The 26,217-nt window shown below is 43.8% G+C and overlaps 1 protein-coding gene across 1 annotated transcript in view; it reads left to right on the top strand.

Moving 5' to 3' along the window:
• LOC138769971 (myosin-binding protein C, fast-type-like) overlaps window positions 1-26,217 on the top strand; it is a 69,453-nt gene that overhangs the window by 38,056 nt on the left and 5,180 nt on the right. Inside the window, exons 13-29 of the mRNA XM_069948769.1 lie at window positions 95-261; window positions 559-724; window positions 3,641-3,747; window positions 6,759-6,788; window positions 6,882-7,021; window positions 7,177-7,336; window positions 7,444-7,548; window positions 7,668-7,856; window positions 8,420-8,554; window positions 9,451-9,618; window positions 10,440-10,528; window positions 11,274-11,469; window positions 15,346-15,485; window positions 16,721-16,880; window positions 18,592-18,728; window positions 23,458-23,644; window positions 24,689-24,732. Coding sequence (XP_069804870.1) covers window positions 95-261; window positions 559-724; window positions 3,641-3,747; window positions 6,759-6,788; window positions 6,882-7,021; window positions 7,177-7,336; window positions 7,444-7,548; window positions 7,668-7,856; window positions 8,420-8,554; window positions 9,451-9,618; window positions 10,440-10,528; window positions 11,274-11,469; window positions 15,346-15,485; window positions 16,721-16,880; window positions 18,592-18,728; window positions 23,458-23,644; window positions 24,689-24,699 — 2,287 coding nt within the window. The 3' untranslated portion in view covers window positions 24,700-24,732. The remainder of the gene's footprint in view (window positions 1-94; window positions 262-558; window positions 725-3,640; window positions 3,748-6,758; window positions 6,789-6,881; window positions 7,022-7,176; window positions 7,337-7,443; window positions 7,549-7,667; window positions 7,857-8,419; window positions 8,555-9,450; window positions 9,619-10,439; window positions 10,529-11,273; window positions 11,470-15,345; window positions 15,486-16,720; window positions 16,881-18,591; window positions 18,729-23,457; window positions 23,645-24,688; window positions 24,733-26,217) is intronic.

The following is a 26,217-nucleotide window of genomic DNA, read 5'->3' as shown; positions in this document are numbered from 1 at the left end:
TAACAATGATTCTATACTTAAAAAAAGAAAAACACACACACACACAAAACGTAAACTCTTAATAGGTAACATATTTCATTTTTCGTTTTTCAAGGTCAAAAGATGGAGTTGAGCTGACTCGGGAGGAAACATTAAAATATCGTTTCAAGAAAGATGGCAAAAAACATATTTTGATCATTAGCGAGGCCACCTTAGAGGATTCTGGACGCTACCAAGTGATGACAAATGGTGGAAAGTGTGAAGCTGATATCATAGTTGAAGGTATACATTACTATGTGAGAACAATAGTTGTAATAAAAAGGGTTATGAAGGATTAAAAAAAACATAGCTGTCTTCCAAAAACAGCACCACTCATGTCCTCAGGTTGTTTGTGGTATAACAATTTAACACAAGTCACTTCAAGGGAATTGAGCTGCAACACCACAGCCAAAGTAAGGACAGGAGAAATGCTGTTTCTGGAGGAAAATGGCCATGTTTTCCTATACCTGGACAATCCATTAAACGTTCAAAAAAAATATTCAATTTCCTCCAAAATCTTGTCTACACTTCTAATTTCAGAGAAACAGCTTGAAGTGATCCAAGACATTGCTGACCTAACGGTGAAGGCCGCAGAACAGGCTGTCTTTAAATGTGAGGTGTCGGATGAGAAAGTCACTGGTAAATGGTATAAAAATGGCGTAGAAATCCGACCAAGCAAGCGCTTCATCATGACTCACAAGGGCAGGTAAATGACATTTAGATGAATTATTTTCACAAGTGGCAATAGATACACCAACAAAGTGGTTGATTATATTCAGACACATGGAAACTCAACACTTGTATGATGAACGTCCCCTGATATGGATGTGGTTCAGTTTCATCTACAATTACGGGGAATAGCCGCGAAATAGAAAAAACTTGTCCACTTTCTTCCAGAAGAGGCACCACTCTTGTCCTCAGTTTGAGGGGTACTCCAGCGGGTGGGGGCACTTTTTTTCTGGGAGGAGGTGGCTGAAGGAAAAGACGTCCGCTCACCTCCCCGGTTCTAGCGGCGGGTTCCGCATCGCAGCGCTCCGGTGCCCGGTTCCCGGCCGCTTCCTGGTGTCTGACGCGGGCCCGAGACGATACGTCTCAGGTCCGCTCAGCCAGTCAGTGAAGGAGGAAGGATCTGAGCGGACTAGAAACGAATCCCGCCTCCTTCACTGACTGGCTGAACGGACCTGAGACGTCACGTCTCGGGCCCGCGTCAGACACCAGGAAGCGGCTGTGACCGGGCACCGGAGCGCCGCGATGCGGGACCCGCCGCTGGAACCGGGGAGGTGAGTGAACATCTTTTCCTTCAGGTCCCAGAAAAAAGTGCCCCCCGCCGGAGTACCCCTTAACCCAAGGACAGGGGTGGTGCTGTTTTTGCTAGAAATTAGCTGTGCTTTTTCAAATCTTGAATAATCTTTTTAATACAAACAATAACGTTTGTTGAAAGGCTGCTGAGCAGCAATTCAAAGCAAACTTTATTGCTGTGGGCACTGCCATACCTCCCAACTTTTGCTGGGAGGAAAGAGGGACAGTCACAGCAATGTACCATACCTCCTATAGCCACATCCGCATATCCACATCACCTATTACAATTATATGAGAAACAAATATTATCACCACATCTTTACCACATCGTGACTTATACCCAATACCATTACTACATAACATCCACTATACAAAAACCAGTATCTCCCCACACACTGACCCATATGGAAGTAGATACAAATGGTGCACAGGCTCTTTACACCATATACATGATTACAGTACAGCTACATTCAGTAACTCACAGGTGATGTCTTCTCTGATTGGAATTGCTCACTTTTTCTTCTCTTCTCCATCTGGTCCGTCCATCATGAAAAACACTCCTGGCAATGCCTCGCCTCTAAAGAATCTGCCAGACAAACATTTTAGGCTTTTTGCTTTTGCACCATGTATACAAAGTCTACATGTATATTGCTCCGTACTGTAACAATGCACACTCTACACCACCATGTAGTGTTTAGGCCTACTGTGGACCCTCAAATAGTACTTAGGCCCCTCTGTGCCCTCATATAGTAGATAAGCCACCTCTGTGTCTTCATATAGTAGTTAGACCCCTGTCCCCTGGTAGGAAACTCTCCTGCCTCCCATGTAGCCACTGCCCCCTGGTAGTAAGTCCCCCCCCCATTGTAGCTATTGCCCCCTAGTAGTAAGCCCCCTTCCCCTCAGGTAACCATTGTCTCCTGTCCTGGTAGTAAGCCCCCATGTAGCCATTTCCCCCTGGTAAGCCCCCTCCCCCTCAGATAGCCATTATCACCTGTCCTGCTACCAACCCCCTCCTCTCCCATGTAGCCATTGTCCCCTGGTAGGAAGCCCTGCCCCCTCCCATGTAGCCACTGCCCCCTTGTAGTAACCCCCCCTTCCGATGTAGCCACTGTTCCCTCGTAGTAATCCCCCTCCAATGTAGCCATTGCCCCCTGGTAGTAAGCCCCCTTAGGGAGCGATTGTCTCCAGCCCTAGTAGTACACCACCCACCCCCATGTAGACATTGCCCCTGGTAGTAAGCCTCCTCCTCCTCCTCATGTAACCATTGTCTCCTGTCCTGGTAGTATGTACCATGTAGCCATTGTCCCCTGGTAATAAGCCCCCATGTAGCCATTGCCCCCTGGTACAACCACTCCCCCTGTCGTGAAGCCATTGCCCCCTGGTACTAAGCCCTCCCCACCGTTGTCTCGTAGGCAGTCCTCCTCTCTCCCTGAGTATTTTGAGCCATCTCCTGTCTTTCTAGCTGCTGCCAATCCTGAGTTACACGTTTTTCTAAAAGTCGATCTATATCCAAGATAGGAAACTACATTTCCCATCATGCATTTCCCTGATTGGACCATTTGCATACTCACCCCCTTAGCTTTCTTTCCTGCCCACTGCTGTCATTACTATTGCATTCCATACTAGCTCATGATGTAGCAGAGCTGACGCGCGCATGATGTAGCTATGTGCTGCATAACAGACATCTGTTTACCGGGGGTGGGGGGTGTAGTGTAGGTTTAGATCTCTGCTTGCTGATTGTGAGTGAAAATATTCTAGTTCGATCCAGACTCTAAGAACATCCATATACAGAGTTGTGACACAAAGACAGGTACATATGCCTGCATTCACTGACTACAAGCAGAGAAAGAACTATAACTTCTCATATTACAGAAACCTAGGCTTAGGGACACATGTTAGTCTATGGAGGCAGCACAGGTGCATGGAGATGATGCACATAATGTATACTTGGGGGTCGGTCAATAGACAGCTAACCCGGCCCCCAAAGAGGAGATCACATGTCCTGTGGCTACAAAGGGAGGGGGGAAGAGGGAGCTGAGTGGTGTGGTCCCAGAGTAGAGGATCTTACATGTCCAAAGCTGATAAAAATGAGAAAAAGAACAGGGAAATGGTTCAAGATAGGTTATACATGTATATTAGACATATGGTGGTATTGAAAAGGGGGATTGTTTAGAAAATTGTTTTTGTTACCCCTTTAACCCTCCAGCCTTACCTGGGAGAGGTTACAGGTACAGCTGCTGGAGCTATTCTTGGGATAGGCAATGAAATGCCAAGGGGTTAAATCATGTATGATATAGTAAGAAAAATGCATTTATTATTGCAGGATCCATAAGTTGGTGATAGAGGATGTGAGGCCAGAAGATGAGGCTGACTACACGTTTGTTCCCGATGGCTTTGCTTTGACCCTTTCTGCTAAACTAAATTTCCTTGGTAAATGAATATATGCATCTTGAAATATTTTGTAAACTGCTTGTCTCTAAGGAACCTTGTCATATAACTTTGTACAGGACCAGTTATGATAACATCCCCCTTATCCCAGTTAACGCCTATAGCGATTTATTACATGCATTTTGCACTAGATTTTTTTTTTCTTTAGATTTTTCATAGCATCAGTGTTTCATGGTGATAATACCTCTTTATTATAATGTCTTATGGGATTGCAGAAAGATCTGACAGAATAATTAGTTTTGCTCTGTATGAAATCAAAGACATAAGATTATCTAGTAGGGTCTTATAAAATGTATGGACTAGTGATATGTTAAAGTACTGTTAGTGGCCAACAACATAAAATTAATGCTTAAGCGTTAGAGCGACTCTGTATCCACAAACCCGCTAGTACCATCCATTTGATAGATATAAATCCTTACCAGTCTGTTTTTTATAATGCGCCCGATACCTTGGTTAGAGCAAAAAATTATCTTTTAATCTGCAGCGCTGTATCATAATGGCATGGCCTAGAGTGTCTGTGCTCCAGGTCTGCGACGCCTTTCTTCCTCCCCACCCTCCTCATCATTAGGAACACCCCCAGGCAGAATTTCTATTCATCGCTCATCTAAAAAGTGCACATGTGCCATAGCGACACAGGTGCAACTTAGACGAGCAATGAAATCCTGTATGGGGGCATTCCTAATGATGAAGAGGGGGGGGGGGGGGGGAAAGGAGAGGCGTTGCAGACCTGGAGCACAGACACTCTAGGCCACACCAGTTTGAATTGCCTGCTACAGATTAAAAGATAATTTTTTGCTCTAACTAAGGCACCAGTTGCATTTTAAAAGACACAACTAGTAAGGATTTACTCTCATCAAACAAATGGTATTAGCGGTTTAGTGGGGTGGGTTGGTGGATACAGAGTCACTTTAAGGAATGTAAATAAGGTACGTGTTTAAAAGGTCAGCACCATATTATAATGGATTCAGGGGCGTAACTAGGATTCATGGGGCCCCATAGCGAAAAAATGTATATGGGGCCCCCCAACATACTCACCTGTCCTAGCGATATGGTGCTGTCCCCCCTTTAGCAGCTCTGAGACGCTGTGCCCTGGGGTGGGGGGTGAGGGGTAACTGGTCTCTGTTGGTTTGGGCGGCTCTGAGACACCTGCAGGGTTCGGGCTGCTTTAAGACGCTGAGGAAAGCTGAGTGACCCCATTATACAGGACGCTAGGGAAGCTGAGAGACCCCATTATAGAGGATGCTAGGGAAGCTGAGAGACCCCATTATACAGGACGCTAGGGAAGCTGAGAGACCCCATTATAGAGGATGCTAGGGAAGCTGAGAGACCCCATTATAGAGGATGCCAGGGAAGCTGAGTGACCCCATTATACAGGATGCTAGGGAGGCTGGGTGACCCCATTATACAGGATGCTGGGAAGCTGAGAGACCCCATTATACAGGATGCCAGGAAAGCTGAGTGACCCCATTATACAGAATGCTGGGAAGCTAAGTGACCCCATTATACAGGATGCCAGGGAAGCTGGGTGACCCATTATACAGGATGCCAGGGAGGCTGTGACCCCATTATACAGGATGCTGGGAAGCTGGGTGACCCCATTATACAGGATGCCAGGGAGGCTGTGACCCCATTATACAGGATGCCAGGGAGGCTGGTGACCCCATTATACAGGATGCCAGGGCAGCTGACTGACCCCCATTACACAGGATGCTAGGAAAGCTGGTGACCCCCATTACACAGGATGCTGGGAAGCTGACTGACCCCCATTACACAGGATGCTAGGAAAGATGGTGACCCCCATTACACAGGATGCTGGGAAGCTGACTGACCCCCATTACACAGGATGCTAGGAAAGCTGGTGACCCCCATTACACAGGATGCTGGGAAGCTGACTGACCCCCATTACACAGGATGCTGGGAAGCTGGTGACCCCCATTACACAGGATGCTGGGAAGCTGGTGACCCCCATTACACAGGATGCTGGGAAGCTGGTGACCCCCATTACACAGGATGCTGGGAAGCTGGTGACCCCCATTACACAGGATGCTGGGAAGCTGGTGACCCCCATTACACAGGATGCTGGGAAGCTGGCAGTGATAGTTACCATCATTCAGGCTGTCTTCTCCTCAGATCCTGTTCCGGTTAGCTAATATCCCACCCGCGGTGGGCGCCGGGGGCGGGGCTTGCCTTGATGGGGGCGGAGCTTATCGGAACCAGCCGGGGACTGTGTGGGTGAGGAGGAGGGGGCATGGTGGGCTTCTTACCTGACCATGGTAGCTGTTACTGCACAGGCAGCTATTCAGCAGCAGGGATAACTCTGCGGCCCAGGTCACTTGCTTCCCGTCCATCCGTCCTCCTCCTCCTCCTCAATAATGGCGCCTGCCTCGGACTGTGACTCCACCCCCCTCCCCCAGCGTAAGTGTACGGCAGAACAGAGAGGACCTGCGTACGTGCACTTACGTGGGGGAGGAGAAGACAGTTCAGCAGTGACTTCGCAGGCGGCCGGCCCATTAACCAGGCAGCAACGCGGGAGGCGGCGACATAGAGATGCAGGGGCGGGCCCCATACGGGTCCATAGTTCAGATACAGAGTGCAGAGTGCAGACAGCCACCCAGGGAGAAACTGCAGTGCACTCTGAGAAGAGAGGAGACACGAACGACTAGCTGGCGGAGCCGGGCCCCTTGATGCGACGGGCCCCATAGCAACCGCTACGGTTGCTACGGCGGTAGTTCCGCCACTGAATGGCTTCATAAAATATCATGACATCCTCAACACATGACTGTGGTTAGAAAGCGATAATGGAATATTCTAAGCCTAACATATACACTGTGTATACCTAACAGTACAGGATGCTAGGATTTGTGAAATATCAAAAAAAGAATCTGTGTGGCCCAAATCCTTTGGGCCCTAAAAAAGAAGAAAAAATGACAATGACAGGACGATGATGATGATGATGATGATAATAATAATAATGTTATTTTGTTTCTTTTAAGAGATCAAAGTTGAGTATGTCCCACGTCAAGGTAAGCAATGGCAACATAAGTATCTTAATATACAGAGTCTTCTGTGTATGGACCGAGAAGAGATACATGCAATCTGATATATGTTTTCTCTAGAACCACCTAAAATCCACTTGGACTGCTCTGGTGGGGAACACGTCAACACCATCATTGTTGTGGCTGGAAACAAACTACGTTTTGATGTTCCAATCACCGGAGAACCCGCCCCAACCGTGGCCTGGTTCAGAGGACCACAGGCAAGTTGATAGCAATGGTACTTCCCAACATAGACTTTAATGGCCAGATGTTATGTCTGAGGTGTCATTGTGACCTATATAGGGCCCTTATATGCCTTGGTGCCACATGGCAATTGTTAGAGAACTATTTATTTATTTGACTTATTTACTAACAGGAGTTCAAAGACACAGAAGGACGGGTGCACATTGAGCTAAGGACAGAACTAAGCAGTCTGGTGATTGAAGGGGCCGAGAGGTCTGATGAAGCTACATATAACATTGTGGTGACCAACCCTGTTGGTGAAGACAAAGCCACCCTGATCATCAAAGTAGTGGGTAAGAGGAACTTTATGTTTTATTATCCCAAATTGTTTCACAAAAAAACTTTATGAAATAGGGATGTATTATATGATATCATAAATGTCTTTTTTCCCATATTTAAGATGTGCCCGACCCTCCAGAGAACGTTCGCATCACCAGTGTTGGTGAGGACTGGGCTAGTGTTATATGGGACCCTCCAAAATATAATGGTGGAAAGGAGGTAACAGGTGAGCAAAATACACTGAAAAATTCACAAAATATTTTCTTTGAATAGAATTTTATATTTTCAGATATCTTTTTGCTTATGCATATCTAATATATTACTTGGACTTTTGCCGTATTTTAGGATACCTCATTGAAAGAAAAAAGAAAGGCAGTCAAAGATGGATGAAGATGAACTTTGAAGTCTACCCAGAGTTGTCATATCAGTCAGTAAAGATGATTGAAGGTGTCATGTATGAGATCAGAGTGTTTGCTGTGAACGCCATTGGAATATCTCAGCAGGCCAACACATCCAAACCATTTATGCCTATTGGTAAGTTTCTCTCTGAATCGGACTGTTTGCATGTATGCTGTTCTATTCTAAATGTACAAACACATGACGTACATCAGTGAGGCATAGAGGACATAATATAACTTCTGGACTTTCAGGGTTCTGTTGAACCAAACCAAGGTCACCTAGAATTCTATGGTGATCTAGATACTATTTAGTAGAACCTTTAAAGGTCCCGATGTCATGGCCTTATCCCAGTTGTATGAAATTAGTCTGATGGTGTCATGTCATTATAACCTTCAGCATATGAGAAGACACTATTTATTTTAATTGAATATCTATAGACCCACAAAATATCCATGTCATAATAGCTAATAGAGGATCCAAACTTGTCTTCATTCAATGATAGAATATCGACTGGTTACCTAAAAAGTTTTTTATTACAGTAATTCAGTTAAAAAAAAAACAAAAAAAAGACATGCATATGGGGTTAGGTGTAGCCTAGGTTTCAGTAGGTCGCACCACTTTTTAGTTCCAGTTCCACCACCATTCAACTCACCAGTAAATGGGAGCAGTTTTCAGACTAATAATATTCTCTTTCTCAGCTCCGACAAGTGAACCTCTACATTTGACGGTTGAGGATGTGACAGACACAACCTGCACCCTGAAGTGGAGACCACCAGATCGTATTGGAGCTGGAGGAATTGATGGTTATTTGATTGAGTTCCGCAAAGAGGGAGGTAAGTCTCTGTTGTTTTTCTAATGTCTAGAAATAAAATATATAGATTTTTTTGCTGAGGATCTGTACCCGAAGAATTGGTCTGAACTGGTCCAAACGTCCAATTTTTAAACAGATATTTCAATAAAATCCAATAGGTTACTTCTCAACCAATAAGAAATAGACTCTTGTCTCAGGAGGTTGTCTCCAAATGGAGTTGTTTTCTATTGTCATAATGTCAGTCTCCAGCAGAGGATCTTCTAGTTCTCTGGTGGACCAATCCAACCACAAGCTTCCACCCAAGTGCAACCACTCATTCTGAAAAAAGATGAAGCCAAAATTGTTGTAAAATGATAAACCGTGGAATACATCAGTACTCCATGCTAACATCTGTCCAAAAAAGGAAGGAAGTCAGCTTACCTCATTTATCTTGCTCAAGTATCGAGCCTCTGATTGCATATAGTCCTCAAAAAGGATATGGATACTACCAATGTCTCAAACTATAAATATATAATTTAGGTTAGTGATTTCATGAATTAAAATTTATTATGATAAAAGTATTTAATAAGGTTCTAAAACACAGAGAACGCAAGGACCAACATTTCAGACCTGAAGGTCCTTAGTTATGGACCATAACTTTGGGGCCCTATTAGAATTATTGGAACAAGCAAATATCATCCAAGTAGAGGATTTTTAAATGCTGTAAATCTTTTCATGTAATAGGGTTGTGCGGTCAATGGCTCAATGCCATTTGGTAACATTTGGTTGAATGAAAATTATGGTAAAACTGGGGGTTACTGTGAAAAGGTGTCCCCAATAGAGGATAAACTGAGGTTGTAACATGTGACTTTTGCAATGATAGAGATCTTATTGATATTGACTGTCATATGTTAAACTCTTCATACATTTAATTTACAGCTACTGAATGGACCGCAGCCAACACTGATCTGGTAGAAAGATGTGGATACACAGTAAAAGATCTTCCTACAGGAGAGAAAATTGAATTCCGAGTTATTGCTGTAAATATTGCAGGAAAAAGTGAGCCGACCTCACTGTCTCAGCCAGTCACTATCCGGGAGATTGTGCGTAAGTCACTGGAAACAGTCACGGACCACCTGTTTAAAGTGTCACTGTCGTTATAACTTTCAAAATCTAAATCAACAGTAAATATAAAATAAAGCAAGTTTGCAATACATATTCATTATTTTTTTTGTTGTTATCATGCTGTAAAACAAAGCTGTACTTACCAGAAATCCAGGCCCAGTCTCCTGAAGGCAGATTTTATGACTTGTGCCGGTTGAAAAAAACAGACTAAACCAAGGAATTCCGGCCAGTACAGAGAGTCACGGCTCAGTCAGTGTCTGTCAATCACAGGACTGCCTTCTCTGTGAGCGCTCAGATGACCTGGGATACACAGAACTTCCTGTTTTCTGACTGTTTCAGAAAACAGGAAGTGCCGTGTTTTCCATAACTAAAAAAAATCATGAATGTATATTGCAAACTTGCTTTATATCTACTGTTGATTTAGATTTTGAAAATTATAACAACAGTGACATTTTAAGTATTAAAGTGATACTGTCACCCCCTCTTACTCTGTGTGCGATTCTCCACACCCTAAACAAGCTTAGAACCTGCACATTTCATATATACCTGTATAACACTTGTCTGTGTCTTACTTCTGCTCTAAAATTGCTTTATGTTCTCAGTGGACAGCGTCAACTAGGTGGAGCTTCATGGCAGTTGGGCCCTCTCCCCAGCCAAGAGATGGGGCCCAACCACTGTGAAGCCCCGCCCAGTTGACACTGTTAACCAATGAAAAAAAGCGAGAGTAAAGGAGGTTGCAGTATCACTTTAAGCAGCCATGTTTGTATGTATATGTATCTTACTTTATTATTTCCATTTTACAGAACAACCAAAGATTCGTTTGCCTAGACACCTCAGACAAACCTATATTAGAAGAGTAGGACAGCAAGTCAACCTGGTTATCCCCTTCCAGGTAAATTGTTAAACCAGATACATAAATTAGTGGAACATGTGAATTTATGAAACTTTGTAGTAAATTTTATCAGGTGACAGAAAACTTCTCACCCTTCAGCAGTGTGTAGTAAACTTTTCCTCCATTAAATGTTTTCAGGAAGGAGGGGGATGCAGCTGCAGCACACATGTTCTAAGAGGGGATTAAAGGGGTTATCCAGCGTAAATATTTTTCTTTCAAATCAACTGGTTTAAGAAAATGATATAGGTTTGAAATTTACTTCTATGTAAAAATATCAAGTCTTTCCATACTTATCAGCTGCTGTATGTCCTGCAGGAAGTGGTGTATTCTTTTCATTCTAACAAAGTGCTCTCTGCTGACATATCTGTCAGAGACAGGAACTGTCCAGAGCAGTAGCAAATCCCAATAGAAAACCTCTCCTGCTCTGGACAAGTTCCTGTCTCGGACAGAGGTGGCAGCAGAGAGCACTGTGTAAGACTGGAAAGAATACAATACTTCCTGCAGGACATACAGCAGCTGATAAGTACTGGAAGACTTGAGATTTTTAAATAGAAGTCAATTACAAATCTATATAACTTTCTGAAACCAGTTGATTTGAAAGAAAACATTTTTCGCTAGACAACCCCTTTAATACTGCCTGATGTATTTCTTATTTTGCATATATACTACTAATATACACTATTGTTTTAAATATTTGTTTTTAACATTTAGGTACTTAATTATTTTTTTTGTCTTGAAAACGCAGGGCAAACCAAGACCAAAGGTGACATGGAACAAAGAGGGAAAACCTCTGGATACCAAGCAGGTTAATATCAGAACGTCTGAGGTGGACACCATCCTTTTTATTAGATCTGCTGAGAGGGGACACTCTGGAAAATATGGCCTTACTGTACAGATAGAAAACATGGAGGATACAGCTAACATCAACATTCAAATTGTGGGTAGGTTCTGCATCTGAAAGATAGTATAACATACATGTGTTATTGGGGGGGGGCAGACTATATGTGGTGTCCGTAAATAAGTGGTCTTCTGGGGCGGATTAACTGTAAAAGATGTTGAATCGCTTTAATAATCAACCAATCTATATGGGTAGTTTAACACCTACCGGATCCGCAGCGGATCTCACGTTGTGGATTCACAGCAAGATCTGCTGCAGATCCAGTACCATTCACTTCTATGATAGCACATACTTGCAGTGGGATTGACATTCTGCTGTTAGTATCTGCTTTAACTCCCTGCCGCCCACAACGCAGCCCCGGCGCCCGCAGCCCCGCCGCCCCCATCAGCCTGCCGTTGCATCCCCGTCCCCATCAGCCCCAGCGCCTGCAGCCCCCATCAGCCTGACACCCGCATCCCCGCCCCCATCAGCCTGCTGCCCACATGTCCACCCCATCAGCCTGCCGTCCGCATCCCCGCCCCCATCAGCCCTGCCGCCCGCATCCTGCCACTAAGAGTATACATTACCTGCTCGGCGGCGCGGCTGCAGTGAGGCTCCCAGCTGTGGTCCTGCTCAGCCGTTCAGCGCACGGTAGCACTGATCGGCTGAGCGGGACCGGAGCCGGGAGCCTTACTGCAGCCGCGGCGCCGAGCTGCAGGATGCGGGCGGCGGGGCTGATGGGGGCGGCGGGGCTGATGGGCGCAGGGATGCGGGCGGCAGGCTGATGGGGGTGTGAATGCGGGCGGCAGGCTGATGGGGGCGGCGGGGCTGATGGGCGCAGGGATGCGGGCGGCAGGCTGATGGGGGTGTGAATGCGGGTGGCAGGCTGATGGGGGCGGCGGGGCTGATGCGGGCGGTGGATGCGTTGTGGGCGGCAGGGGGTTAAAGCACATACTCACAGCGTGATGTCAATCCCGCTGCAATAATGTACTACCATAGGGATGAATGGTACTAGATCCACAGCAGATCTTGCTGCAAATCTGCAGCGTGAGATCTGCTGCGGATCCAGTAGGTGTGAAACTACCCAAATAGAGTATATAATACCTATTCACAAAAAATGCCAAACTACTGCCAAAATCAATCAACAATTCATCTTTATTACATAATAAAATTATACAAAAAAGCAGCAAAGGAATCAGCACCAATGAAAATCTATCTATGTAGAGTTATATTAACCTCTTCCCAACACATGACGTACAATTATGTCATAGGTCGGGTAAGGAAGTATGATGTGGGCCATCACTTTGTGCAGCCAACACAAGTTGGTAATGACAGACATTGTAACTGATTCCAGTGCTGGTCACTTAACTGTTTAATACCACAATCATTAGTGATTGCAGCATCTAAGCAGTTTTGGCAGATGTCAACCAGTTGTTACAGCAGTGAAAGCCTTCTGCTAGATCCCGGTGCCTGCCATGACTGATCTACTGGTACAGTCTGGCTGTGGTAGTCTGTACCAGCAAAACGTTGAACTAATGGATCATTGTAATGCAAATGCATACACTGATCTATATAAGCAATCAAAAGATTGCCTATAATGCTTATAGTTGCTCATAATGGTTGGCTTACTGCTTTGGATGGCTTATTTTATGGCAATATTTTGTGCCAAAATGTTTGCGCACTTTTGCAGCACAGAAAAGCAATCTTTTGAAGCAGTGTCACCTTTTGAGCCATGCCTCTTTCTGCTTGGCTAAGCTAGGCATGGTGCAAATAGTGTCTAAGGATAGCTTCACACATACAGGATCTGCAGAGATTTGATGGTGCAGATCTGCAGCAGGTAGTACAGCTCTTATAGCACCAAAATTCTGGTGGATTTAGAATAGTTAGGCTATGTTCACACACAATAAAATAAAGAAAAAATACAACAGTAAAGAGGGAGGGACACTGCATTGTGGGTGTATAGTATTAGGAGATTACTATGCATCCATCAGAATGTTAGAATGTCATAGACACATGGGTATGCTTTACACATGCTGGACAGGTCTGTGACGTCTGCTGACATCTACTGTTAGTGCAGTGATCTTCCTACAAAGATACGTGACAAAACATGACCCACTATCTGAGCTGTCAATCACCCGGCAGTCTCACCCAGTATGGGGTCAGCACAGGACCGGCCTGTACAGCTACAGCAGTACAGTATATAGAGATGTGTATGTATCTTATTTTACACACTTTGCATGCTTTTTACACTCCCAGATAACCCCATTAGCCAATACAAGTGTTCAATATACAGTCCGACAGTCGCAGTTCATATAAGGGGAATATAGACGCAGATCGGATTCCTTTAAATCGACTATATTTATCCCATCCTGCTGGACAGTATCCAGCGCTGCCTGCTCAGACCCACATCCAGTACAAGCTACAGAATGTGAGAGAAGGTTTATTTTAATCCCTCCTAATTCAGAGATGAAAGTGTGAATATACAAGTCCTGAATTGGTCATGAAGGCGCTCCTGGTCTTCTGGGAACTTGGCATGGTCGCCCAGGATATTTTATTGCAGGGCTTGCTGGTTTGGTTTCATCATCTGGCTAGTCAGATATTGACAGTGTCATAAACCGGGTTATCATTTCATCACCTCTCATCTGTCCATATTGACGTCACATATTTATATTTTTAGTTTTATGGGTATTTTCTCAAATATTGCAGCTGTAATCAAGCTATATGGACACCATATGGGGTCTATTGCCCTACCGTATTATATGGTGCCCCCCACCATTAACACCACCAAGGAGCCAGAATATAAATAGTTTTATGCTCTCTGCATATGGTATCTGAATGTGATTGATAATTGGTTCTATGTATCTGAATAGGGATAATTCAGATGAATTAGACAATCGCAGAAATGTCTGCAGAAAATTTGCCATGTGTGAATTCACCCCAAGTAAGAACGTTCTGCTCACTGCAAGCAATGATAGGAAAATAGGGAAAATCTAAACAAAAAAACATATAACAGGGTTAGGCTATGTTCAGTCACGGAACGGACGGTCTCAGAAAAGATCATCCTAGCCGGTACTGCAGTAACGGCCGGATGATCTTTAACGCCTCTCCACTGCACACAATGGAGTGTGGGGCTGGAGCCGCTCCCTCCACTGTGTGCACCGACTGGGTTTTGTGCGGCCGCTATTCAATGAATAGCGGCTGCAGAAAACTGACATGTCAGTTTTTCGCGGCGCCGCTAGGGATCCCGGACGGAGTGTATACTATGGGGGACATGGACGAGCTGGAGGAGCTTGGTGGGGCGTGACAAGGCGGGGAGGAGGCGTAAATCATGATCCAAATCTACACCTGCAGGTACGGGCGGGGAAAAGGGTGCAGAGCCTAATATAAGCCTTCATAAATCCCCCCCCGCCATGTGTATACACTCCGGATGGGATTCCATAGATGCCAAAGTGACGTATATTTTCGTATTAATCATGGCCGTTGTTGCAATCGGTATCAATGGCCGTACTTTTACGAAAATATACGTTGTGTGAATATGGCCTTATATAATATTTTATTAGGCTTTGTTCCCACTATGTAAAAGTGACAGACTTCATTTATGAAATAAGGAATGCTAGTTGCACAATAGCTTGCACTATTTTACAAGATGCCCGTCAATTTTACAGAGTGGGAACATGAAAATGAAAGCTTAATCCACACCATGTGTACTTATTGCCTATTCATCATACACAAACAGAATATGTTACTATGGGAATAATGATTAACTTTTATATAGACAACAGGCTACATAAATGTAACATACTTTGTCACACATAAGGATCTAATGTCAAATCAAAAACAATATAAAATATAATTTTTTTTTAAAAAAGGGAGGAAGCTTTAAGTCAATGCAAAATATATTCTAGAAGAACTTTATTAAAATGTTTAATTCTGTTCCTAGAAAAACCTGGACCTCCCCAAGCTGTAAACGTCAAAGAGGTGTGGGGGTTCAATGCCCTACTGGAGTGGTTACCTCCAAAAGACAATGGGAACTCAGAAATCACCGGCTACACAGTACAAAAAGCTGACAAGAAAACAATGGTAATAGCTTTATACTGTTTTTATACTATACTATATTTGTTTGTACATTATTAAGGCCCATGGACATAGACACAATGCACTGGAGCAGTCCCGATTCACTAGAAAAGGAGAATTCTCTGTGACCAGTATAGAGGTCTATCTACAGGGAGGGGGAGGCTGAGCTGAGACCTGCGCTATTGTAAATTGTGTGCTATCTATATACCTTTCACTGTAATCCTGTCTGTGATAATAACTGCTGGAAAGTGATACAGAACAAGGAAGTCTCAGCTTAGTTTTAGGCTCGGTGGTCAAAATGAAAACAGCAAGAAGATTATTTTAAAATATAGATAGTAACAAGGAAAATAACAAAAAAGAGAAATTCTTAAAAGAAATGTTTAACCCCAAAACTTTATTTAACCAATACATAATTTTCTGATGACACACTTCCTTTAACCCCTCCCTTAAGGACCCAGGACATACTAGTACGCCAGAGGGTCCAGAGGCTCTATGAAGCGCATTCAAGAGCTAAGCTCGCTTCATAGAGGGTGAAGTCCTCACAGTTAACTACGGGCCGCAGCAATCACACCATTTAAGTTTCAGTGACAGGTGCTGCGCAGTAAGAAATTGCGTAATGGTGTTTTTTTGTTTGTTTTTTTGCACTTCTTGAAGGCCCTGTTTCAGATGCTTAGTACATTCCTTATTTTAGTTGTGGATTATTCACAGAAACGTATGTTTTCGTAAAAGTACGGCCGTTGTTGTTATCGGCAACAATGGCCGTACTTTGTACAAAAAGATATGTTGCCTTACTTTCTATGGGGTACCCCTTGCGGCGCTGCAAAGAACTGACATGTCAGTTTTCTGCGGCCGCTATTCAATGAATAGCGGCCATAGGAAACCATGTCAGTGCACACTATGAAGCTCCATAGTGTGCAGTGAGGAGTTCTGATGCGGGCGTGCGCTGATGCGCCCGCATCAGAACTGTGCGGCAGGAAAGATCATTCAGCCGGTACTGCAGTACCGGCCGGGATGATCTTTGCAGAGACCGGCCGCTCCGTGACCCGGCCGGGTCAAGGAGCGCCAGTCTCTTACGTCATGTGAACATGGCCAAAACCTGCACTTAATCCACTGCTAATCTGAGACGTGCGCACATGGCCTTGGTTGGATTTATACAGATATGTTATACAGTAGCTTATAAATCATGACAAGTACTGACGATTTTATCCTGACAAATCACGTAAATTTTTATTTCCTCAAAGGAATGGTTTACTGTATTTGAGCATAACCGGAAGACCCAATGCACCATATCAGACCTCATCATGGGCAATGATTATTACTTCAGAGTGTATAGTGAGAACATTTGTGGCCTTAGCGAGAGCCCGACTGTTTCCAAGAACACGGCCGTCATCCAGAAAACAGGTACAAGAAACGGTTTATGTGGCATCTAAGTGGGTGTTCCCACGTTCCAATGTCATCTTTCATTATGCAGTTTTTTAAGACATAGGAATGGATCAAATAAGATGAAAAGTTTTATTCTCTTTATACTTGTCCTACATTTATGAGTTGTTCATGTGTTTGGCTTCAAAAATAGAATAAATTGGTAAAATCTGTCAGTGAGCCAAGGTGAAAAAATTACATCTAGTGTACTGCAGGACCCCATTATTGTCCCCTATAGAGTCTCCATATTCATATATATCACTGCTGATAGTCATACATTCAAAACTCTATTGTAATGCTGGAGGCAAATAACAAAGGGTTACCCATTAACAGTAGTTGATAGTTACAGCTCTCCTTGCCTGCACAGTATCACAGAGCATGCCCACAACACTCCATATGACTCAGTGAGTTATCTTCAGTCTACTTTTTAATGTCCATGTGGCTGCTGTGTGTACAGAAATGACAGATTAATCAACAACTAATGTTTTAGCATCGTAAAATATATATATATATATATATATATATATATATATATATATACACATATTCCCTTGAAATTCTAATTTTGATCTTATGTCGCCCCCTGCTGGTCTTAACTGCTCGCAGCACTCTTACACATGCAGCATCATCCTCCTCCTTTTTCTCCCCTCTTCAGGGCTACAAAAATGGTGGAGGGTGTGAGGCATAAACCATATCAGGAAAGACTTAAGGATTTGAATCTGTATAGTCTGGAGGACAGAAGGGAAAGGGGGGACATGATTGAAACCTTTAAGTATGTTAAAGGACTAAATAAGGTTCAGGACTAAAAAAAGGGGAGTGTTTTTAGTAAAAAACTGAGCTCAAGAACAAGAGGACACAGTGAGAGGTTAGTTGGGGGAAAGATCAGAAGCAATGTGAGAAAACATTATTTTACTGAAAGAGTAGTAGATACCTGGAACAAACTTCCAGCGGAGGTGGTTGGTAAATCTACAATAACAGAAATTAAACACGCCTGGGATAAACATATATCTATCCTAAGATAATAAGAAAATAAATACTAAAAGGGCAGACTAGATGGACCCAGTGGTCTTTTTCTGCCGACAATCTTCTATGTTTCTGTGTTTCTATATTACTTATAACTGGTATTTTACTGTAGATCCGGGACACTGTAATGCATCCAGTGATAATATAGGGCCATTATTTTTGACCCTACACAACACTTACAATGTTTTGGTTTGGCCGTTAAAGAGTAACAATCACTCCGCTCAGTCAAAGTGGCATGTCAGAAGTTATGAATAGAGACTGTAACCAATGGCTGAAATAAGTGGGCAGAGGTGCTAAGCACTGCTAGATTTTACTCAGAGTGGTCTGTGGGTACATAGAAAGGCTATAGCTTCTCTTGCCGCCCCCCAAAAGACAATATCAGCTGAGCAAGAATGCACACTGTGAGCAGACGAGGATGGCAAATTCATATATGCACTAAGTCACTGCACAGGCCATAGAAGACATATACTATAAAGGTCTGCATGAAGTCATCATGGCAATCATCACCTCCAACTGATCACATAGAAAACATAGGTCTGTAGGAAATAATTAGAAGGAAAATCCTAATGTTATAAGGGGTAAATATTCACAGGTGGAAAGGATCTATGAGTATGGAATTGGCATTTCTAGTCAGAGTATATGCTTTATTAAACCTTGAATGTCTTTACAGGAATAGTCTTCAAGCCACATGACTACAAAGAACGAGATTTCAGCAGTGCCCCAAAGTTCTTAACCCCTCTCGTAGACCGCACTGTAGTGGCTGGTTACAGTACAGCCTTGAATTGTGCAGTAAGGGGACATCCAAAGGTATGTTGATTATTTTTTCAATACTATCTATCTCCTATCTATCTATCTATCTATCTATCTATCTATCTATCTATCTATCTATCTAATCTTCTACCTATCATGCATTCAGAAAGCTTTCAGACTCTTTCACCTTTTTCATATTTTGCTGTGCTGTGGCCCATAATGACAAAGTGAACAGGATGATAGAATCCTTGCAAACTAATTGAAAAGAAAAAAAAAATGAAAATATTGAATTGACAAATCAAAGCTTTTGCTTAGTGCTTAGTTGAATCACCTTTGGCAGCAATTCCGGCCTCCAGTCTTCTTGAGGCTACAAGGTTTGCACACCTGCATTTGGGGACTTCTGCCATTCTTCTCGGCAGATCCTGTTTAGGATTAACTGGGCCAATGACAGATGTTACGTTGGGCTCTCTTCAGAAATGATCCACCGGGTCCAAGTCAGGGCTCTGGCTGGGTCACTCAAGTAAAATCATATAGTTGTCCCTAAACCTTTCCTGCGTTGTCTTAGCCGTGTGCTGAGGGCCATTGCCATTGAGTTCCACAGCACAATAGATTAGGTTTTCATGACAGATATCTCTTTCTTTTGCTTCATGCTGCTTTTCCTCCACCCTGACCAGTCTCCCTGTCCCAGCTGCTAAAAATTACTTCTACAGCATGAGGCTACCCCTCCCCCCCAAGAAAAATCTGTGGCACTCAATGGCTCCTATGTGTAAAAAGCAATCTTAATTGTTCCATTAAAAGATTATAGCAGATCGGGAGATGGAGTTCGCGGCCCCCAGGGTTTTCTTGCCTATATTTGAGTGAATGGGAGAGCATGCGCCTGTTCGCTGCCGCCGCTCTCCGCTCGAGGAATAAACATGTTCATTCTTTGAGCTGAGAGGGAGCGGACGAGCGTGCGCTCTCCCATTCACTCAAAGCAGCACACTGAGCCCGCCGTGGAATTGCAGCCGAATTGCGCTGTTTCCTGGTTTCAGGTAGGGGGTCTGGGAAAACAAGACGAGTGCAGCCCTAGAACTGGCACCCACCCCAGCTGGCCCTACCTGCTTGCCGCGACAGCTCTAAACAGCCGCGGACAACTGGGTGGCGTTCCCTAACCTGGCAAAGTGCATACACGAAAAACAGAGACAAGACTAACAAACAAGCAAGGGAAAGTCAGAGGCCCGAGTCGGTAACAGCCAGTCAGTATAGGTAAAAAATCGTGATCCAAAGAATAGTCGAGGTCCAAGCCAAAAGGTCAGGTATCGGAAGTACAAAGTCAGAGTAATGCTAGGCCAAGATACACAGGAGGAACCAGGTTCTATCGCAGGCAAGAAATGAGAGCACAGGTCTGATATTTATTCAGCCTGGAGTCCCAGCCCCAGACTTGATTGGGGCTGAGGCTCCAGGTCCTGCCAGACACAGAAAGCTAACTGGTAAGTCAGCTGTCAATCAATAATCAGTGCACGCACCCAACACCTATGCTGAACAGCCAGGGGAGTGAAACCCTGGCCTCTGCTATAACAAAGAACAGCAGAGCTGAGTATGTGAAAAACATGTGAAGCATTATGGCTGAAAAAGCCGAGCCGAGCGCCTGACTCGAGTCCTAACACCTGGCCCTTAGAACTGAAGCCAAAAAGCGCAATCTTATTTCCCTCAGTGTGAGAGTCATTTAGATGTTTTTTTTTTTCAAACTCCAGTGTCCATGTACTGTATGAGGAGAGGCTTCTTGTTACTGCCATAAAGCCCAGACTGGTGGAGGCTGCACTATGTTTGACCTTTTGGGCATTTTTACCATCTGCTCACAGGATCTTTAGCGCTCATCCAGAGTGACCATTGGGCTCTTAGTAACCTTTACTACCAAGACCCTTCTCCCCTGATTACTGAGTATGACGGTGCAGCCACATCTCAGAAGAGTCCTGGTCGTTCCAAGCTTCTTCCATTTAAGAATTATAGAGGCTGCTGTGCTCTTGGGAACTTTCGATGCACCGAATTTGTTTTTGTCCCCTTCTGCATATCTGTGCCATCACCGATCCCCCCCCCCCCTACACACACACACATACACAGTCTTGTCCCTGAACTGTACAGGGAGCTCTTTCCTCCTCTGATATACATTAAGACCTTATAAAAACAGGGCTGTCTCTTTCCAAATCCTGTCCAATCAGCTGAATTTACCACAGGTGACTCCAACCAAGGTGTAGAAACATCTCAGAGATAATCAAGAGAAATGGGAGACCCAGTGGAATTTCAAGTATCAATGGGTCTAAGCACAAAAAAAAAAGTTTAAAAAAAAAGTCAAAATGTCAGGAGACTTTCCAAATGCATTAAATATATATTAAAGTAATAAAATGTGTCTACAAAAAAAAATTCAACTGGAAGCAAATTCTGTTCCTGGCTGATCCGCAAGTTCATACTAGGCCCAGCTCATAAACTTTATATTAGGTGTGAGTAAATGGTTGAGTTTTAGTTTTCTCTTAAAACACTGAACAAGTCTTGGTTTTATGATGGAGGACATAATCCATGAGATCAGGAATGTCGGGTGATAATTATTCCTATAGCAGTTTATAAAACCATTTTCTGAGAAGTATAAAACTCACAGGTGTTGTTTACTGAAGGAATACACAGCCCAAAACGGCAATGTATATTTGCCTGCCGCCTCGTGTGTATGCAGTTTACATCAGGTCCATTTCTTTTAATGGACCAAACATAGCGAACCAACAAAAAGAAACATACCCAGAGATAGATAGAATATAGTTAATAGTAGATTATGTCCGGCCAGCCCCTCCTACCAACCAATATTAGCACAGCAGCACAGAGCACCACCCCAATGTTCATTAGAAGGAGTGGGCCAGCCAGAGGCGGAGCAGTGCACTAGGGGGGTAGCCCCACCTCCAGTGCACTAAAACGACTCTTTAGCATATGAAATAAACTGCTAATATCACTGAAACGGCGAGGATGAAACTTACCATCATCCTCAGAGCTCCATGCACTATAGGGAAATATCAGCAGGTTAGATGCTTCTAACCTGCTGATAATTTCCCATTAATGGGCCTTACAAATATCCTATCATTTTGTGCAAGTCTAATTGTTTCCATGGTTACAGACTACAAATAAAACATGTGTAGTCTTATCCTGTGGTTTTGTGTTTTTTTCTCTTTTATCTGCCTCTCTTGCTAAACTACAGAGAGTAGAAGAAGGAAGAGGTTAAATGGTCGCTGTCGGTTCAAATATCTTCCCTCCATTTGTTACCCAACGTGATTCCTAACACATTGTACAGTATACATCACACTTTAAACACAAAAATGACTCCTTATTCCAGAAAAACAGCCACTGGGTGTCTCCCTGCTCTGCAACTGCTGCCCCCAGGGAAATAATAATAATAGACACTGGCGGGTGATTTATCAAACATGGTGTAAAGTGAAACTGGCTCATTTGCCCCTAGCAACCAATCAGATTCCACCTTTCATTCCTCGCAGACTCTTTGGAAAATAAAAGGTGGAATCTGATTGGTTGCTAGGGGCAACTGAGCCAGTTTCACTTTACCCCATGTTTGATAAGTCTCCCTGCTCTGACAGGCTCAGGGAAGCTGCGTGTAAATACCAGTGTATCTACTGCTGTATGTCCACAGTACTGTGTGGTAATCCCCTCCTACTCCCTCCCTTTAGTTTGTCTGTGTCATGAACTGTGCAGAGCAGATTTGCTGCTGCTCTGGACAGTTCCTGACATGGACAGAGATGGCAGCAGAGAGCACTGTGTCAAACTATAAAGAATATACCACTTCCTGCAGGACACACATCAGCTAATAAGTAATGTAAGACTTCAGAATTTTAAATAGAAGTCAATTAAAAATCTATATAAATTTCTGAAGTCACTTCATTTGAAAGAAAAAAAATCGCCAAAGTAGACCTTTAAATGGAGTAAATTAGAAATAGAGGTAGAGGGGGCACTCAGGGGTTTAATATTAGCAGCGAGAGGCCAGAAATCACCCTGTCACCACTCTGAAGGGTTAATTTAACAAAACCAGGCAGCATTATAAAAATATTTTGGAAGGACATGTCCATTTTATTACATAGCTGTTGAAACAGGCTGCAAAGGGCTTGGAATCTATAACCTTGGAGACACATTGGACTGCATAATATCTGTAGGCTTAATAGTGAGGATTAAGGCTATTAATTCATACGCCAGTCTGAACCTGAAGTTCTTTGGCATGAAATGTGCCCAATGTATTACCAGGCCCATGTTTTATAACAGATTTCTACTTGCACAGTTCTGAAGACATGAAAAGAAACCCATGCCTGCTACAAGAAGGTGTACATTTGCCTTGCTATACACTGTTGTAAATTTTAGTGCAGATAATATGGCAAAATCTGCAACATTTCATGACAAAATATTGGTGCAAAACTCTTGAGAAATCCCTCTCCCCTTTAAAAAAAAATAAAATTAGAAACACATACCTGTAGTTGATTTATTCTATAAAAAAAACAGCACCACCCCAGTCCTCAGGTTGTGAGTGGTATTACGGTATTACAACTTTGCTTTATTCATTTCAGTGGAACTGAGCTGCAATACCAACCCCAAACAGAGGAGAAGGGGGGTGCTGTTGCTCAAATAAAGAAGCCATGTCTTTCTAATCCTGGATAGTTGATTTAAATGTTTGTACAATCTTTACAAAATTGTTTGAGGAAAAAGTAAATAAGATTAATGGTTTATGCCGTTATATACAGTAGTTTCTTACTTAGTTCTCATGTTACAGCCTAAGGTCATATGGATGAAAAATAAAATGGAGATTAGAGATGACCCCAAATTTATCATGAAGCACAATCAGGGGGTCCTCACTCTTAGTATCCGCAAGCCCAGCCCCTTTGATGGTGGAACCTACACATGCAAAGCCGTAAATGAGCTGGGGGAAGCTCAAGTGGACTGCAAACTGGAAGTCAGAGGTAGGACGTGTTCTGTGACTATATGGCGGTATACGTGAATGTAACACATTGCTTCTTGTTATCAACTACTATGAGCTGTACGCAGGACCTTTCACTGAACTGCTGACAGCAACCATGTCTGTGACGATTCATATTGTTCTTTGGATATTACTGGTCCTGTAAGTATCAGATATTGTAAGAGACCCACAGCATGCAACAGAGTCCATGGTTATATGGACTTATAATCCAAAAGCATCTCCTGTTTATAAGACTCGCATATAATCTTCTGTTTTGTCAACTGATAAAAACGAAATAAATATTTGCACCTCTTTTGTGTTGTCATCTAGTGCTGGAGGGCCTCAATACAGCACATGTAATGAGTCATGATTAAGAAACAGCGCCATCTTGAGGCAACTGTTGTGAACCACACAATAACATCTCTGCCACACGATGCAGAATCCCTGTTGAGTGGAGTATCTCAGGCAGAGATGACGTAGACGTGAATGTTTCCATTTGAAGCTGTTTTTGTTCAGTGGTGCATTTAATACAATAGCATGTGACCCCATTATAAAGTAGATTAGCAGCAAACATGTGCAGTGACCTAAGAGACACGAGGGAAGTAAAAACAAACGCCAGAGATCTCTATTTTCTCTAACAGTCATCATTACAGAGTATCCACGATATCATGTGCTGTGGTGTGAACATAGCCTGAGGCTGTATTCATATCTACATTCTCTTTCATCATAGGATCTTGATGGACTAGTCACGTAACAGACACCAATGGCACCCAACAGACCCTATTGACTATTAAAGGGATCCTTTGGGCTCCATCATAGCGTTAATCATTTTATGAATAATAATGGTGCATGCTGTGCAATTTTTTTTAAGTCAAAGGTGATGAATCTGTAAAGACTCCAAAGGCCTGTCCTGCAGATGTGAACAGAGGCTTAGACACATGCTATTCTCTAAAGTCTAAACAAACAGCACTTTTCTCTTCTGGCCATGAACCAGAAATAAATGAGTAGGTTTATGGCTGACAGCTGTTCACTATTTTATTTTTCGTAGTTCCCCAGTAAAGATGCCTTCAGTTACTTGGATAAGAAATGACAGTAAGTATCACGTGTAAATGGATTTAATGATTACTTCTCATAGCAATGTATGATCTTGTGGTCAACGGGGATTAACAAGCCTTGTAACTAACCCGACACCTCAAGCCAGCTGGCTATAAAACGCACATGCCTTTGCTTACATACCAGAAGAAAGGCATGGCCCCGAAAATTATATATTACAGAGCAGAAGCTGAGATTTTACAGTGCGGAGCCTCCATGTGTCCTCACATCCAGTCATGTATGAATGGACTGTCATGTATCTATGGCATAAGTCATGACTTAAAGGGAATGTGTCTCCTACAGTCAGATACTAAAACATGGGTTTTTTTCTGAACTGTTTAATAATAATAATTATTTATATAGCGCCAACAGATTCCGCAGCACATTACAATTCTGGGGGTACATACATAGACAAATATCATATCAGACATTACAGACATATACATATAATTATCCATACATGAGGAGTGAGGGCCCTACACGCATGCATTAGCTTACACACAGGGGTGATTCTAGCCTCTCTGCTGCCCGAGGCGAACTATAGGATGACGCCCCCCCCCCCCCAGTCAATCCGCCCGCATTATAATCCACTACTGCCCCCCCCCCCCAACTGCTGTCCCCAATAAACATAATGTTTGGTCCCTTGCTGCACAGAGGATGTCAGGAGAGGAGGGGGCTGATCTTATAGGGGAGGTCACAGCAGCAGAGAGGAGGTCAGGAGAGGAGGGTGCTAATCCTATAGGAGAGGTCCCAGCAGCACAGAGGATGTCAGGAGAGGAGGGTACTAATCCTATAGGAGAGGTCCCAGCAGCACAGAGGATGTCAGGAGAGGAGGGGGCTGATCTTATAGGGGAGGTCACAGCAGCAGAGAGGAGGTCAGGAGAGGAGGGTGCTAATCCTATAGGAGAGGTCCCAGCAGCACAGAGGATGTCAGGAGAGGAGGGTACTAATCCTATAGGAGAGGTCCCAGCAGCACAGAGGATGTCAGGAGAGGAGGGTGCTAATCCTATAGGAGAAGTCCCAGCAGCACAGAGGATGTCAGGAGTGGAGGGTGCTGATCTTTTAGGAGATGGTCCCCCTCTTCCCCCCTTATAGATGGACCCCCTCTTCCCCCCCTTATAGATGGTCCCCTCTCCCTTATAGATGGTCCCCCTCTCCCCCCCCTTATAGATGGTCCCCCTCTCCCCCTCCCTTATAGATGGCCCCCCTCTCCCCCTCCCTTATAGATGGTCCCCCTCTTTCCCCTCCCTTATAGATGGTCCCCCTCTTTCCCCTCCCTTATAGATGGTGCCCCTCTTCCCCCCCTCCCTTATAGATGGTGCCCCTCTTCCCCCCCTCCCTTATAGATGGTCCCCCTCTCCCCCCCCCCCCCCCCCTTATAGATGGTCCCCCTCTCCCTTATATATGGTCCCCCCCCTGCACAGCAGATAAAACAAAAACAAAAAACAGCACACAACTCACCTGCCATCCGTTCCCCCGTCGAGC

Source organism: Dendropsophus ebraccatus, chromosome 12, assembly GCF_027789765.1.
Source record: "Dendropsophus ebraccatus isolate aDenEbr1 chromosome 12, aDenEbr1.pat, whole genome shotgun sequence".
Lineage (NCBI taxonomy): Eukaryota > Metazoa > Chordata > Amphibia > Anura > Hylidae > Dendropsophus > Dendropsophus ebraccatus.
This window is presented reverse-complemented; position numbering and strand designations above follow the sequence as displayed.